Source organism: Arvicola amphibius, chromosome 4 (genome assembly GCF_903992535.2).
Source record: "Arvicola amphibius chromosome 4, mArvAmp1.2, whole genome shotgun sequence".
Taxonomy (NCBI): Eukaryota; Metazoa; Chordata; class Mammalia; order Rodentia; family Cricetidae; genus Arvicola; species Arvicola amphibius.
This window is the reverse complement of record NC_052050.1, coordinates 61,803,083-61,817,846: the sequence shown is the minus strand read 5'-3', so window position 1 is coordinate 61,817,846 and position 14,764 is coordinate 61,803,083. Positions and strand designations below refer to the sequence as shown.

Sequence of the window (14,764 nt, the reverse complement as noted above, 5' to 3'; positions counted from 1 at the left end):
GATGGCTCTCTCTCATAGGATTCTATTAAGCATGTGTGGTATTTTTCCAGTATCCTGTGAGGTTCTGGCATCTGAAACATTCCTGGCTGGGAAGACTTGCTGACTGGGTGCCAGGAGCCCAGTAATGGAGCTTGAGCCCAGTAAAGTCATTTACATCACCTGTACCCTTACCCTGGGCGACCCTGATGCAGGTAAATTTACCCCTGCTCCATCCTGCCTTCTGGCCTCACAGGTCCCAGGGGCCTTTGCCAAAGCCACTCCTGACCTCTGCTTAGCAGAGAGCAGAACAGACAGCTAGTTGAATGTGGTGTCAGAAGTTTTGGGACCCTGTATCCTAAAAATGCATTCCCCAAAGCCTGGTGTGGAGGAGGTTTTAAACTAACAAAAACAAGCCAGGCTTTGTGGTACATGCCTTTAATCCCACCGTTCAGGAATCTCTGTGAGTTGGAAGCCAGCCTGGTTTACAGAGTGAATTCCAGGACAGCCAGGGCTACACAGTAAGACCTTGTCTTGAAACAAACAAACAAACAAATAAAAAAAAAACTCCAGAATAACAGCTACAACTTTTTTTCCCCCTAAATCATTTTATTTTTCACAGCTTTGTACTTTTTACAGAACACACAGAAAGGCAGTTAAAGAGTTTTCAGGGGTCTACACTGGGGTTGGCAGACCCAAGTGAGAATGTGAAGACCAAGTGCATGCCAAGACCACTAGGAGTGGTCCTGAGATCCCTGTAGACCAGCCCAGCGCACAGCAGCTGACCCCACCTATTAGAACTTTCACTGTGGGCCCGGTGCTGTGTGGGCTGCTTTGTTGAACTTCTGAGACAGATCTTAAGAGCCCAACAGCAGGCAGCCGGCAGCTGCACTCATGAGACAGTGCCTTGGCCCAAAACAGCATCCTGCCTCTTTTGGGATTTGCCCTTTCCTTACCCAGTAGGATTGCCTTAAAACCTTCTGGCCTCCTGAAAACTGGAATGTCTGAGGGACAAGGCCCAGAGGCACCAACCCCTGTGTGGACACTTCCTCATCAGGTTTGAGACAGCAAAAGCCAGTCCCATGACTGCAACCCCACAGGAAGCTGCCTGGAATCCAGAGAGGTCCTTATGTCAGTTTAAAAAGCTGCTAGGTGGGGTCCACAGGACCCTAGGAGTCCGGGCTTCCGTGTTTTACCTCAACAGCCAACACAACTGCAGTGTTGCTCCTGAGGGAGAGGCAGCCGGAGACAAAGCCAGAGACAAGGCAGTCATAGACCAGGCCAGCCGACCCATCTGAGCAGGACAGGTAGGGCCTTTCAGTTATGCTGGGACCTGCACAGATTGGGTGTGTGCCCCAAGTGTCATGGTTTGAATGTAAAATGTCCTCCACAGGCTCGTATCTGGCCTCATGGTGGTCCTCAGCTGGTGGCGCTGCTTGGGAGGCTGTAGAAGCTGTGGAGTGTGAGGTCTGTCCTGTTCTGAAAGGTATACCTGCCTGCGGATCCCCTGTCTCTGGGTCCTGGTGCCCTACCATGTGAGGGACTCAGCTACACTCCCACTGCCACAAACTCCACTATGAACCGCAACCCCTGAGATTGTGAGCCAAAGTCATCCATCCTTTAAGTTGTCTCTGCCCGGTCCCTGTCCCCAGCACTGACCACCCATTCAGTACCATGGGAAGTGAGGTCATGCAGGGTGCCCCATCACATCTTGCCTAAGTGGGAAACCACCCCCAACTCACCAGTCTACTCAGGGAACACCAACCCCCATGCCTTCATTTAAACTGCTGCAAACTGCACTTGAGAACAGAGTGAGCCTAGAATCCCAGCCTAGATAATCTCCAAAGTCACAGTTCTTAGGAGTCCCTGCTGCTTCTGGCTCTAGAATAACTACCCAGGCTATCCTCACCCCAGCTCTCCATGGTCTCACCTTGAGGGCACTGAAGAAAACAGTTCAGAGCTATCCACTCTAACCCTGAAGCCTGTGCACCCACTCCCTGTGCCTCCCCACTTCCTGCCAGCCCAGTATGGCCCACAGAACTCTGCTGAAATAAATACATTGTGTCTGAAGAGATGGCTCAGCAGTTAAGAACACTTGCAGGAGATCCAAGTCCAGTTCCCATCGTGCATGTCCAGCAGCTCAGACCACCTGTTACTCTAACTCCAGGGTATCTGACCTCTTTTTTTGTCATAGACACCCAGACATACATCTATATGCATACACAGACATATACATATAGACATAAAAACAAAATACATCTTTCCAAAGAGAGAGACATGGGTGTATCTTGTGGAACTCAGTGGTGCATACCTGTCAATCTAGCTAGCACTTACGGAGCTGAGGCAGAAGGATCTCAAGTGTAAGACCAAGCAGGCTAGATAGCTACAATCGTGGGATGCTTTTATCTGGTGTGCTCACTGATCTTCAGGGGCACCTGTCCCATGGTCTGTTCTACCAGACCTTCCTGAAATGAAGCAAGAGTTCCAAAGGGGCATTTTGTAAACCACACTTTACTAGTTAGGCCTTGTGGCGAGACCCCCAGTTCACATTACAAAGCTTAGCAAGAATGGTTCAGAGGAAGGTATACAACCCACCAGCAAGTCACTCTCTACTAAACGCACACAGTGATATCCCAAACCAGCAAAAAGGCTAGCCACACAGAAGTTCCTCCCAGGGGGACCTGAGCCCTGGACTCCACTCCTCCTGAGCTTCCTGGGGAGTGTGAAAAAACAGCAGCTCACTTTGAGGAGAGGAACCCTTGGGACAGTGGACACAGTCCCTGTGGCTCACAGAACACATGTCCCAGTCCAAGGAACCCAGCTTCCCCACCCTGCACACAACTCAAACAATTGCTACCCTGAGATGTGACTCAACAGAACACAAAGCCTGCATTCCTGACCCAGCAACTTTGCAGGCACACAGAGTACCTTCTTCCAAGGGTAAACAAGGTTAGGGACCTGCACTGGACATAGGCTTCACATCATAGTCGGTATCAAATCTCATTCAGAATCTGGTTCAAAAGGGGAGCTCAGATCCTTCCCTCTCCCAGAATCAGGATGGCTACTTATATCTCAGTCACAGACTTCTTGGGAGAGGGCAGCCCACAAGAGTAGGACCCTCTACAAGAAGCATCAGCCAATCCATAGCCGGGAACACATGGGACTTTCCCAGTGGGTGTGTTCCACGAAGCCACCACAGGAAAAGGAACTCACACCAAGCAGGGCTCAGCACACAGGACTGAAGACTTTGGGCAGAGGCTCAGAGGCACCTGGTAACTCTAAGGCCAGGGAAGCGCCAGGGCATCCAGCTACTTGGCAGCTGTGGGCCACCAGTCCGGCACCAAGGCAGTCACGACCACCTGTTGGCTCTCAGAGGTCTTTATGTGGAGAGGACCCTTGATCATCTCTGACCTCAGCAAAGCCAGTCCCACACGTCCCTGGCCAGCCCTGAACTTGCCCGCTGCCTGTCCTGTTGCAGTCAGTGTCACTAAGGTACCAGGACTGACACCATTGGCAGGCAGGGGGCCTTCAAGCCTCACAGGGAAGAGGCGCTTGCGGATGACACCCGTGTGGTGGGTGCGGGCCGTCAGCTCCTGCCCAACGTAGCAGCCCTTGGTGAAGCTCACACCATTCATGAAGACCAGGTTGGACTCCAGGGGTAGGGCCACCCCTGGGGGCAGGTCACAGACCCCCTCGGGGATGCCTGTGGGGTTCAAAAGCAAAGAGAATGAGCATAGCATGTCCAGCAACAAGTGCAGACCTGCAGTTTGTGCAGTCCGGCCCTGCAGGCCAACGCCACCCAACATCTCTGCCCTTCTGGGGTCCACTGAACTCCTCTACATCTACCCACCCCTCCCCAACACCAGCCTGGCATATCACCCTACTCATACCTTGCTGGTACCGGTGCATGTGATAATCTTGGAGGTCCCCAAGCTGGGCCCTGGGCACCAGGGCTGGGCCATCATCCTGAGTGAGAAGCCGCCACCCCATTCGTACAGTCCGGGGGTCACGGGTGAAGATGGTGGTGGCTTCCACCCTCTCTTCTAGTGGTGCAGCCTCAGGGGTGTGGGGGGCACAGGGTAGCACAGCCCACACGTGGAGCTCTGGACGTGGCTCCACAGTAACCTTCCGCCGGATCTTATACATGGACAGGTGCTTCTGCAGGGTGCCCAGCACAGAGCTGTCACACTCCAGGAGAAAGCCTGGTGCCTCCTCGGTGCTCTCAGGGAGTCTGTAGGAGATAGACATGGGCTTAGTGCTGGCCAGAGTTCCTGCCCACTGCCAGCTCACCAAGCTTGGGAAGACCAAAACACAGAGGAGAGTACCCTGGGCTGCAGGGGGCTGCCCTTCCAGTGTGTAGTCTGTGTCCCTTGAGCTATACCCATTGCTGGCAAAAGCCATACCCACAATGACATGAGACTACCTCAAGAGTTGCCTCCACACAGGCAGACAGACAAATGGAGATAGTCAATGTACAAAGCCATGGCCTTGGGGATTTAGGCCTGCTCTGCCACATCAGGAGCAGGCAAACCTCAGTCTTATCAAGAAACCCATGCAGGCTGGGTGGTGGTGCACGACTTTAATCCCAGCACTCAGAAGGCAAGGCAGGTGGATCTCTGTGAGTCTGAGGCCAGCCTGGTCTACAGAGGGAGTTCCAAGATAGCCAAGGCTACACAGAGAAACTGTCTCAAAAAACAAAAATGAAAAAAAAGACAAATATAGACAGACAGACAGGTGCACAGAGCCTTGCCCTCAGCCACACACGACACCTCCAGATGAAATGACCATACAGACAACTAAATACACTGTAGAAACCAACAGAAGACAACCATGTCTGTCCACACACGGCTGAGCTTCTAAAAGTACTGATGGGACCTACTCTAACCCCAGGGTATCTGAGAGTGTGCTCAGACCCATACAGGCACGTTCCGCACAGCTCATGTGGAAACAGAACTCCATACCACCGCTAAGAATCACAGAGCACTATGGCTGCTCAGCAAGGCAGGCAGCCCCCAGCTGCCATGTATGACAGCTGTGACAGAGGTAAATGAGGACTACCCTGAGTAGCTGCTCAGCCCAGAGACCCCACAGTGGCCGACGCAGAGGATCTGTGGTGGAGAATCTCACCCCACTAGATGGGGGAGGGTAAGTGGCAGAGCTCTGGGTTCTCAGAGGCTGTGAGGTTAAAGGACAAGAAGGAGGTCAAGACCTGGATCCCAGACATCCTACAAAGGATGGACTGAATACACCAGGAGGTGCCAAGACTACCCAAGGGCCACAGATGGACTGTCAGACCAAGAGTGTGCAGTCACCACGTGGGAAACAGTTCCTGTGAAGGTGACTGGATGCCCAGGAACCTGCCTCAGCCTCCTCCTTGGGCCTTCCTGTTCCTCGGTGCCAATCATAGGGTGTCTGGAACCCAGCTGTAGCCTGAGGTCACAAAGACCCAAGCTGACCTGAGCACAGGCAGATGCATCAGAGGCCTGATGCTCTGCAGGAGTTGGAGAGAGGAGGCAGACTCTAGTCCCTGCATGTTTGGGGTACCACACACGCACCAGGGTAAAGCAGACACACTAAGGGGACACACTGCCCAGACAGAAACTGAGACTGCACAAGGAAGCTCACAGCCAGGCTCCTGTCCACAGTCCAACACAGGACCTGACCTCACTGCCTCTCTGGCTCCATGGTAAAGACAGATCTAAACTTACTGATAGGAAGGGTACCAGCAAGGCTGATGAGATAGATTCTCAGTAAAGATACCTGCCGAGACTGACAGCCAGAGTTTGACCCCTGGGAACAGCGTAGTGGAAAGAACTCCCAAACTCCCAAAAAGATGTCCTCTGACGTCTGAATACTCACCATGGCATGTGTACATGGCACAAAATAAATAAAGAATAAACATTTTTAAAAATTAACAATGTAGAATTGATAAAGACACCACAGTATCTCTCTGGCTTTCACATGTACCCACACACAGACATTTAAAAAAATGTTTTTAATTTCAGGTATCAGAGCTGGTGAGATGGCTCAACGGATAAGGGTGTTTGCTGAGAAAGTTTGATGTATGATCTGAATTGGATCCCCAGAACCCACATAAAGGTGAATGGAGATAACTCTACAAAGTTATCCTCTGGTCTCCATACACGTCATGGCATGTACACATGACCACACAGACAACATTACATACACATACAATAATAATAAACTAGAAGCTGGAAATATGGTTCAGCAATTAAGAGCATTTGCTGCTCGTACAGAGGTCACAGGTTTGGCTCCCAGCATCCACATTACCCCCATTCAGCAGCTCACAACTGTCTGTGATTCCAGTTACAGGGTATCTGATACCTTCTTCTGGCTTCCACAGGCACTGTGCATACATGGTGTACACACAGAGAAGCAGGTGCATACACACACAAATAAGTATTTAAATGGACTTTAAATGATATTTAATTTCAGAAATAGAGATGAAATGACAGAGACATCAATAGAGACACAGAGGGGAAAGACACAAAGAGATACAGAGAGACAAAGACAGAAAAGAAGAAAAAAATGCAGAAAAGGTACCTGGCAGAGAATGGCCATAGCCAGGCAAACAGCTCTTCTCACTGCAGAGGAGAGCTAGCGCCTTTAACTACCTCAATCAAAACTACCTCAATCAAAGAGGGTGGTTCACAAAACACTGGACAACCTGGATTCCCACCCAATCCACCCTCCTGTAGCCCCTTCCAGATACTCCCTGGCATGCGAAGAGAGCTAAGACTCATTCATACATGACACCAGGGGCTGGAGAGACAGCTCAGCAGTTAAAATCACTTGATCTTGCAGAGGACCCAGTTCCATTCCTAGTAACAAATGGTGGCTCACCATCCACAGGCATGCATAAGGTGCACAGACAAACATGTAGACAAAACAATCAGACACATAAATAAATCTTTTAACTTAAAAAAAGGAGAAAAAAAAAGAGGGCAGTGTCCTCAGCATACAGAACAGCAAGTCACAGACCAGGTGTCCTTGTGAGGGCAAATCCCCTATAGCACTGGCGCCCTGGTGGGGACAAGTCCCCTCTGGCACTGGTGCCCTGGTGGGAGCAAGTCCCCTCTGGCACTGATGCCCTGGTGGGGACAAGCCCCCTCTGGCACTGGCGCCCTGGTGGGGACAAGCCCCCTCTGGCACTGGCACCCTGGTGGGGGCAAGTCCCCTCTGGCACTGGCGCCCTGGTGGGGGCAAGTCCCCTCTGGCAGAAAAATGGAAAGAACAGCTCACTAATGAAAACTGGTGGTATAACTCTATCGGGTAGGAAAACATGAATAGAAGGAAAAGACCAAAGAAATCAAACCAAAGTCCTTCACAGGACAGCTGGTTTACTGAGGGAGAGGATCCAGAGAAAGACAAAAGGGGACAGCAGCATTAAGGAAGGCAATGGGACCCAACATAACATCACCAAGGGTATCTTTACAGCCATTATCAGAATAGAATGGGTCTTCAGCTTCTGCTGTGGTTTCACCCCAACAAGCCCATCAGACTTAAATACATCTACCTGCTGAACACCCTAGCTCAGCAACACAGCACACATGTAGTCGCCCCATCCTTGAGATCTCCCAATAGTCCTGTTGGTCATAGCTACTTCAAGACACTATGAATGTTGAGCCAAAGATCCTGGGAAAAGATCCAAACTCAGAATTCAGAATGTAGTTTCTACTGAATATACATAGTTTTTGTACCGCATCACAGTCAAAAAAGTCCTAAATCCACAATGGGCATACAGCTCTAGTAGAGTGTTTGCATGAAGCCCTGGGTTTGATCCACAGAACCGCAAGAGGGAGAGGGTCCAACCATGGAAGGTCAGGAATCACACATATCAAAAATCACTAAAACAGAAAGCCCTAGATAATTAAGGAAAATAAGTAGATATAAAAGCCTTAAGAGGGAAAGAAAGAAATGTCTGAGGCACGTAGGAGGGACTCATCCATCCCCGAGTTGGAACCATATTGAGTACTGTAAAAATCTGAGGGGGGGGGGGCTGGAGAGATGGCTCAGAGGTTAAGAGCACTGACTGGTTTTCAAGAGGTCCTGAGTTCAATTCCCAGCCACTACATTGTGGCTCACAACCATCTATAATGAGATCTGGTGCCCTCTTCTGGCATGCAAGCATACAGGGAAAGAATGTTGCATATATAATAAATAAATAAATCTAAAAAAACAAAAAAAACTGAGTGAGTTTTTTTGGGGGGGATTGTTTGTTTGTTTTTTGTCTTCTTGTTCTTCTTTTTAAATCACTGTTAGCTGTAGGCAGTGGTGGCGCACACCTTTAATCCCAGCAGAAGCAGAAGAATCTGAGTTCAAGGCCAGTCTGGTCTACAGAGTTCCTGGACATCCAGGGCTACAAAGAGAAACCCTGTCTCAGAAAAAAATAATCACTACTAGCTGAGCATGGTGTCACACATCTGTAATCCCAGGATTTGGGAAGTGGAGACTCGCAGATCCTAAATTCAGGGTTGCTATATAGGGAACTTAAGATCAGTCTGAACTACATGAATCCTTTACAAAACAACCCAAAGCCTGCTAGTGTTTGTATTAGTCAATTTTCTCACTCCTGTAACCAAATGTCTGAAAAGAAGCCACTTAATGAGCCATTTATTTGAGCTCTGCTTGAGGGCACAGTCAGTTTGAGGGAAGGCATGGCAACAGGAGCTTGAGCTGCTGACCACCTGGTCTCTGCAAACCGAAGCAAAGAGACGTGAGCACCGCTATTTCCCATGTACGGTCAGGAAGCAGAGAGACGTGAGCACTCCTGTTTGCCATATGCAGTCAGGAAGCAGAGAGACGTGAGCACAGCTGTTTGCCATGTGTGGTCAGGAAGCAGAGAGACGTGAGCACTGAGTTTGCCATGTGCAGTCAGGAAGCAGAGAGACGTGAGCACAGCTGTTTGCCATGTGCAGTCAGGAAGCAGAGAGATGTAAGCACAGCTGTTTGCCATGTGTAGTCAGGAAGCAGAGAGACGTGAGCACAGCTGTTTGCTGTCTCCTTTTATTCACTCCAGGATCCCTAGCCATTAGCATGGTGCCGGCCGCTCTTATTCAGGGTAGGCCTTCTCACCTCAGTTATCCAAATCTAGAATCTCCCTCACAGACATGCCTAAATATTTGTTTCCTAGGCACTTCTAGGTCCTACCAAGTAATTTAAATTTCTCCTTGCGTACAACCCTTATTTTCTTATGAATAAGTAAAGATGTTGAGTATGGGAAATTTACTAATTGGCAGCTGCGGGACTCTCCCTTGCTTCCCTGAGCAAAGGGACTATCAAATAGGGAGCCTGGCTACCCTATGCCAGGAGCCCCTGCTAACAGCACAACTTCCACCAGGGTTGTTTAAAACAGTTTTTATCAGACTTTTTGCTATCACAAATCTCAATGAACTCTAGATGACATTGCAACCACCTCTAACTTAGGCCAGGGGGACAACATCTCTTGGTACCTAAAGAGGGACTGCTGTTAATTATTGCTAAAGACACAGGGTGTCCAACACACAATCCCCAGTCATTATGAAGGTGCCAATAAGCAAGGCTGTGACTGCTCCCAACACCCCTCTGGGGCTATAGAAACGGGCTGTGGAGGCTCACTGAGTGTGAGGGGAGACTATCCTGAACTTCACCCCTAGTGGGAGAGTACCAGGCCTGATAAAAGGCTTCTCTCTGCCCTCTTTTCCTGCTGACTTTCAGTAGTGCAGGCTGGGCTGGTAACAGAGGAAGGAGCAGCAGCGACAGCAGAGGTCAGGAGAGGCAGTGGAACAACAGTGGCAGCCGCAGTTGAGCAGTTGACAAGTTGCAGAGAAGGTAAGACTGCCAGCTGGCTACCAGCTGAAGCAACAGCTGGGAGTTCAACAACAGCCAGGGCAGGAAGAAGGGCAGCAGAAGCAGAGAGACAGCAAGCGGGTAGCGAGCTGAGACTAGAAAAGGAGAAAAGGTTGCAGAGAGCCAGAGAAGGGAAACTGTAGGCCCGGGTCACTGAAGCTGCAGAGAGCTGATAATCAAGCCTTTAGAGCCAAGGGTCTAAGACCCTGGTCAGAGGAGCTGCGACAAAGGCTGGTGTTAGCACCTAAGGAATCCCAACTTCCTGGATCCATACAAGAGCTGTAACACTGACTGCGGCCCAGAGTAGAGGAATCTGTATCCTGGATCCACAAGATCCCACAGCAAACACTTGTAGGGCCAAGGCTGCAGATGCTCGCGGTCTTCAACACTAGAGGGCACCCACGTGCTTCCACCTCCATAGGCAAATACCACTGCAGGGCCAACCACCATGAGAAATGAAAGCCCCCAAAAACTAGCGCTTGAACAGCTTCTCCTTCCTGGCCCAGGTCACCCAGTAGCCTATTGGTAACACACAGAGACAATACATCTTGGAAATGTAGTAAGATCCAAGCCTCCAGAGTACGGCCCATGAGTGTTTTCTACAAAGGGGAGTGACTGGTTTAAGTTTGAGGACCTGAGCCAATCACAGCCCTAACACTGCTTGGAAGACACTGTCCCAGACTGAGGGGAGGAAATGGATGTGCCAGGATTCTCAGGGAACACTATACACCAAAGCATCATACTGAGTCTGCCCAAGGGCTGTCATTTGCTGACTCCATTTCAGATTCAGAGAGTCCACTAAGCAATGTATTACACAAAAAAAAATCTCTAGAAGGCCCATCATGGTGGCCTTTCAGCACCGGGAGATGGGTGCTCTAGGTCTCCCCACAGAAAGCAGACAACTACTGGAGAACGATGTCATGGCTGCCAATTCCCCATGACCACTTTCATCCTGGAATGGTCACCCTCAAGGGTTCAGGGAAGACCCTCAAGACATGAGGGGTCTCCACATATTTTTACTCTTGAGAGCCTAGGTGGCCACTGAAGATGCTTAGCAAAACCCATCTTAGAAAGAGAATCAGGCAGCTTAGACAGGCCAGGGAGGGTGGGTCATCAGCTCTGACACACAGGCCTGCTAGATGGAGCTCAGATTTCAGAGCTTAGGTCCTGGAAAGGTGAGCAACTGAGAACTCAATGCTACACACACAGGCCCTGCCCAGACTGGCCAGCAAACGCTATTTACAGTCCATCAGGTCTGCGTGGGTGATGAGACCACACAGGCAAGCAGCTGGCCCTACAAAGGGAAACCAGAAGCAAGGAACAATCTGTTACTGTGGAGAGAGTGTGACTGTGCAGAGTGGCTCTCTGAATAAAGCCCCAAGGGCCACTGAAGCCCTTTGCATGCAGTTAGGAAGGAGTGACAACCAGTGAAGTCTCATCTTGAAAATGCGTAACTCCAGAAGTCACTGGACAGCAGCTTCTGATTTGGCTGGTTAGGAGCAGAGGCACAAGGCTCCGGGCCAGTAACTGGCCCAACCTGGATGCCCTGCACAGGACATTCGCCTCTAGGTGACCCCTTCCCTAAGTCTAGATCATCCTCCTTTGGAAATCTTTTTCAGAGACATCTAATTCGGCCTCTTCTCAGTGGTGTCCCCATCCCCTGGAAATCTTATCCTTGACATCCTCCCTTGGAACGCCCAGCCACTCCTAGGAGTGCTCCTCCTCAGCCAGTTCCCCCTGCACGCTCCCGTTCCTACTGCCCCTCCCGGCTGCCCTCGCTCACCCATACAGAATGACGTCATACAGCGTACGTCCCTGCACATTCAGGAAGTGGGCGTACGCCGCACGCGCAGAGGGCTGAGCTGCGCCGGTTGGAGGACCCGAAAGCGGCAGTTCATTGGTCAATAGTCCCAACAGGAAGGGTGCAGCGTCTGGGCCGCGCACGCGCACTAAGGCGCGCTCGTCCAGCCGGAAGCAGGTCCAGGCCACGCCGTCCTCCTTGTTGTCGCCGAGAAGACCGGGGCGACGGGCCAAGCAGCGCCTCGGGATCCAGCTCGGCCGCCAGTGCCAGGCCGGGCTTCCGCGCCCCACAGCCGCGCCCCAGAGCAGCGCCACGGCTGCCATCTTGGGCGCGAGTGAGGGCGGGAGCCACAGCGGCCCCTGGCGGCGCCGGGCAGCGCGCGTGCGTGGGGGGAGAAGTGGGCGGGGCCTCGACCGGTGGGTGGGTGCGCAAGCCCAGATTAGGCTAGAGCCCTCTGACGCCCTTTCTCCTACTTGGCTCCTGTTCAAGCCGCTTGTGGTTGTGGCTAAATACATAAACGTGAAATTTGCCATTTTATGATGGGTCTGGTATGCAATCCCAGCCAGTCTCTCGGGAGGCAGAGGAAGAAGGATGCCAGTTCAAGACCTGCTTGGGCAATTAAAATCCTGCCTCCAATAAACAGCAAGAAGAGGGCTGGAGATGGATATAGCTCGTAGTAGAGCACCTTCTAGCAGGCAAAAAACTTTGGTGTCCTTCCCCGGTACTGCCCAGAAGAAAGGAGAAAAAAAATTACTCAGGCATTTTTTGTTTGTTTGTTGTGGTTGAATATAGACAGTATAAACTTTACCGTCTTTGCTGGGCGATGGTGGCACAAGCCTTTAATCCCAGCGCTTGTTGAGTTCGAGGCCAGCCTGGTCTAGGACAGGCTCCAAAACTACACAGAAATACCCTGTCTTCAAAAACAAACAAAAAAAATGCCATCTTTTATTATAGCAATAAAAAGACATTTGTTACTGTCTTTTTATTGCTATAATAAACATCAAAAACAACTTGGGGAGGAAAGGGTTTATTTCATCTGAAAACTCTCCTGTCACATCCATTGCTGTAAGAGCTCAGGGGCAAAAACTGAAGCAGAAGCCATGGAGGAAAGCCACTTACTGGCTTTCTTCTTTATGGGACTTGTTCAGCCTGCTTTCTGATATAACCCGGGAGCACCTATCCACAGTAAGCTGGGTCCTCTCACATCAGTCTTTAACCAAGACAATAACTCCAGAGACTTGCCTACGGGCCAGTCTTATGGAGGCATTTCTCAAGATTCCCTCTTCCCAGACATGTCTAGCTTTGTGTTTCACAGCCCTCAACACCATCCCACTCCAGAACTTTCTCATCTCCACACTGACTCCCCCGGAAACACACATCCAGGCACCCACAGTTTACCTCCTGTCCTCGTGGGTTTGAAGCTTCTGTACCTGTCTGTCCTCTTGCGCCTTTTTCCATGCAGCATCCATCCACGCACCATACGTTAGAATCCCCATCCCTTTTAAAAAACTGTGCTTCATTACATGACTGCCCATGCTTCCCTTGCATCCAGCTGTCAGCAGGCACTGGGGAGGTGTCTGCTTTCTAAATGCTGGGAGAGCCACGACTATAAAAAAGACGGTACATATGTCTCTTAGAGACCCTGTTCTTGGTTCTGGAGTTCCCTATTGTAGTTTGGTAGTCTTGTAAACAAAAGATTTTAGAAATGGCCTTGGAAGGAAACTTGAGAGCAATTTTTCTGAGCCGTTGAGAGAAAAACAATGGAGTAGGTGTGCTGGGTGGTTTTACGTCAACTTGACACAATCCAATGCCTCCAGGCTTTGCAGATGCCGCTGTCCCCTCTTGCCGCCCTTGGGCCGCGTCTCCTTCGAGCTGTTTGCAGACAAAGTTCCAAAGACAGCAGAAAACTTTCGTGCTCTGAGCACTGGAGAGAAAGGATGTGGATATAAGGGTTCCTCTTTCACAGGATTATTCCAGGATTCATGGGCCAGGGTGGTGACTTCACACGCCATAATGGCACTGGCGGCAGATCCATCTACGGAGAAAAATTTGAGGATGAGAACTTCATCCTGAAGCATACAGATCCTGGCATCTTGTCCATGGCAAATGCTGGACCAAACACAAACGGTTCCCAGTTTTTTATCTGCACCACCAAGACTGAGTGGCTGGATGGCAAACACGTGGTCTTTGGGAAGGTGAAAGAAGGAGTGAACATTGTGAAAGCCATGGAGCGTTTTGGGTCCAGGAATGGAAAGACCAGCAAGAAGATCACCATTTCCGACTGTGGACAACTCTAATCCTTTTGACTTGCGGACTTCTTACCCACCAGACCATTCCTTCTGTAGCTCAGGAGAGCACCCCAGCCCCATCTGCTCGCAGTACCCTGTAATCTCTGCTCTCACTGAAGTTCTTTGGGTTCCATATTTTCCTCAATCCCCTTCAAGTCTAGCTGGATTGCAGAGTTAAGTTTATGATTATGAATAAAAACTAAGAAAAAAAGAAAATAAAATGCCTCCATAAGATCCCACTGTGAGGCATTTTCTCAATTAGTGATTGATGGGGGAGGACCAGCCCATTGTGGGTGGGGCCATCCCAGGGCTGGTGGTCCTGGGTTCTAAAGAAAGCAGGCTGAGCAGGCTATGGTTCAAGCCAGTAAGCAGCACCCCTCCATGGCCTCTGCATCAGCTCCTGCCTGCCAGCCTCCCACTTGGTTGAGTTCCTGTCCTGACTTCCTTCGGTGATGGGCTACAATGCAGAAGTGTAATCCAAATACCCTTTCTTCCCCAACTTGCATTTTGGTTCTGGTGTTTCGGCACAGCAATAGGAACACTGATAGAAATAGAGAGTCAGTAGGTAAGCTGGAAATCCTACAGCTGCTTGGAGAACAGAGCCCTTTGCATTTAAATGAAGGTCATGGAAGCAGTGAGAAAGCCCGGAGTAGTAGGGAAATGTGCCGGCGGTCGGAGGGGTTAGGAAATAACCAAGATAGTCCTTTTATAACCAATCAGTTTTAATAAAAAGGGGGAATAAGGGAACTTACAGATCCAAGGGTCCAGTGGAGCAGAAGGTACGCAGGGGAGAACAAAACGGGGGTCCTTCCGGTGCCCCGATCCTATTTAAGGGGAATGCTACTCCGCT

At 50.3% G+C, this 14,764-nt stretch overlaps 2 protein-coding genes across 2 annotated transcripts; one reads left to right on the top strand and one right to left on the bottom strand.

The window, feature by feature from the left end:
• Nucleotides 1-564: 564 nt before the first annotated feature.
• Iba57 (iron-sulfur cluster assembly factor IBA57) lies at nucleotides 565-11,992 on the bottom strand. Its single transcript, XM_038328639.1, has 3 exons — nucleotides 11,609-11,992; nucleotides 3,867-4,207; nucleotides 565-3,679 (listed from the first exon to the last, which is right to left on the bottom strand). The coding sequence occupies exons 1-3, from the start codon at nucleotides 11,947-11,949 to the stop codon at nucleotides 3,285-3,287; spliced, it is 1,077 nt and encodes a 358-aa protein (XP_038184567.1). The 5' UTR covers nucleotides 11,950-11,992; the 3' UTR covers nucleotides 565-3,284.
• Nucleotides 11,993-13,471: 1,479 nt separating this feature from the next.
• LOC119812547 (peptidyl-prolyl cis-trans isomerase A-like) lies at nucleotides 13,472-14,114 on the top strand. The gene has a single exon (XM_038327286.1). The coding sequence runs from the start codon at nucleotides 13,609-13,611 to the stop codon at nucleotides 13,921-13,923; it is 315 nt and encodes a 104-aa protein (XP_038183214.1). The 5' UTR covers nucleotides 13,472-13,608; the 3' UTR covers nucleotides 13,924-14,114.
• The last annotated feature ends 650 nt before the right edge of the window (nucleotides 14,115-14,764 follow it).

Bases quoted from the DNA above. Each gene is read 5' to 3' on its own strand.
- Iba57 (XM_038328639.1), bottom strand. From the start codon at position 11,949: ATGGCAGCCGTGGCGCTGCTCTGGGGCGCGGCTGTGGGGCGCGGAAGC. The intron at 4,208-11,608 runs GTGAGCGAGGGC...TATCTCCTACAG, and splicing joins TATGACGTCATTCTGTATGG to ACTCCCTGAGAGCACCGAGG. The intron at 3,680-3,866 runs GTATGAGTAGGG...TGAACCCCACAG, and splicing joins CATGCACCGGTACCAGCAAG to GCATCCCCGAGGGGGTCTGT.
- LOC119812547 (XM_038327286.1), top strand. From the start codon at position 13,609: ATGGGCCAGGGTGGTGACTTCACACGCCATAATGGCACTGGCGGCAGA.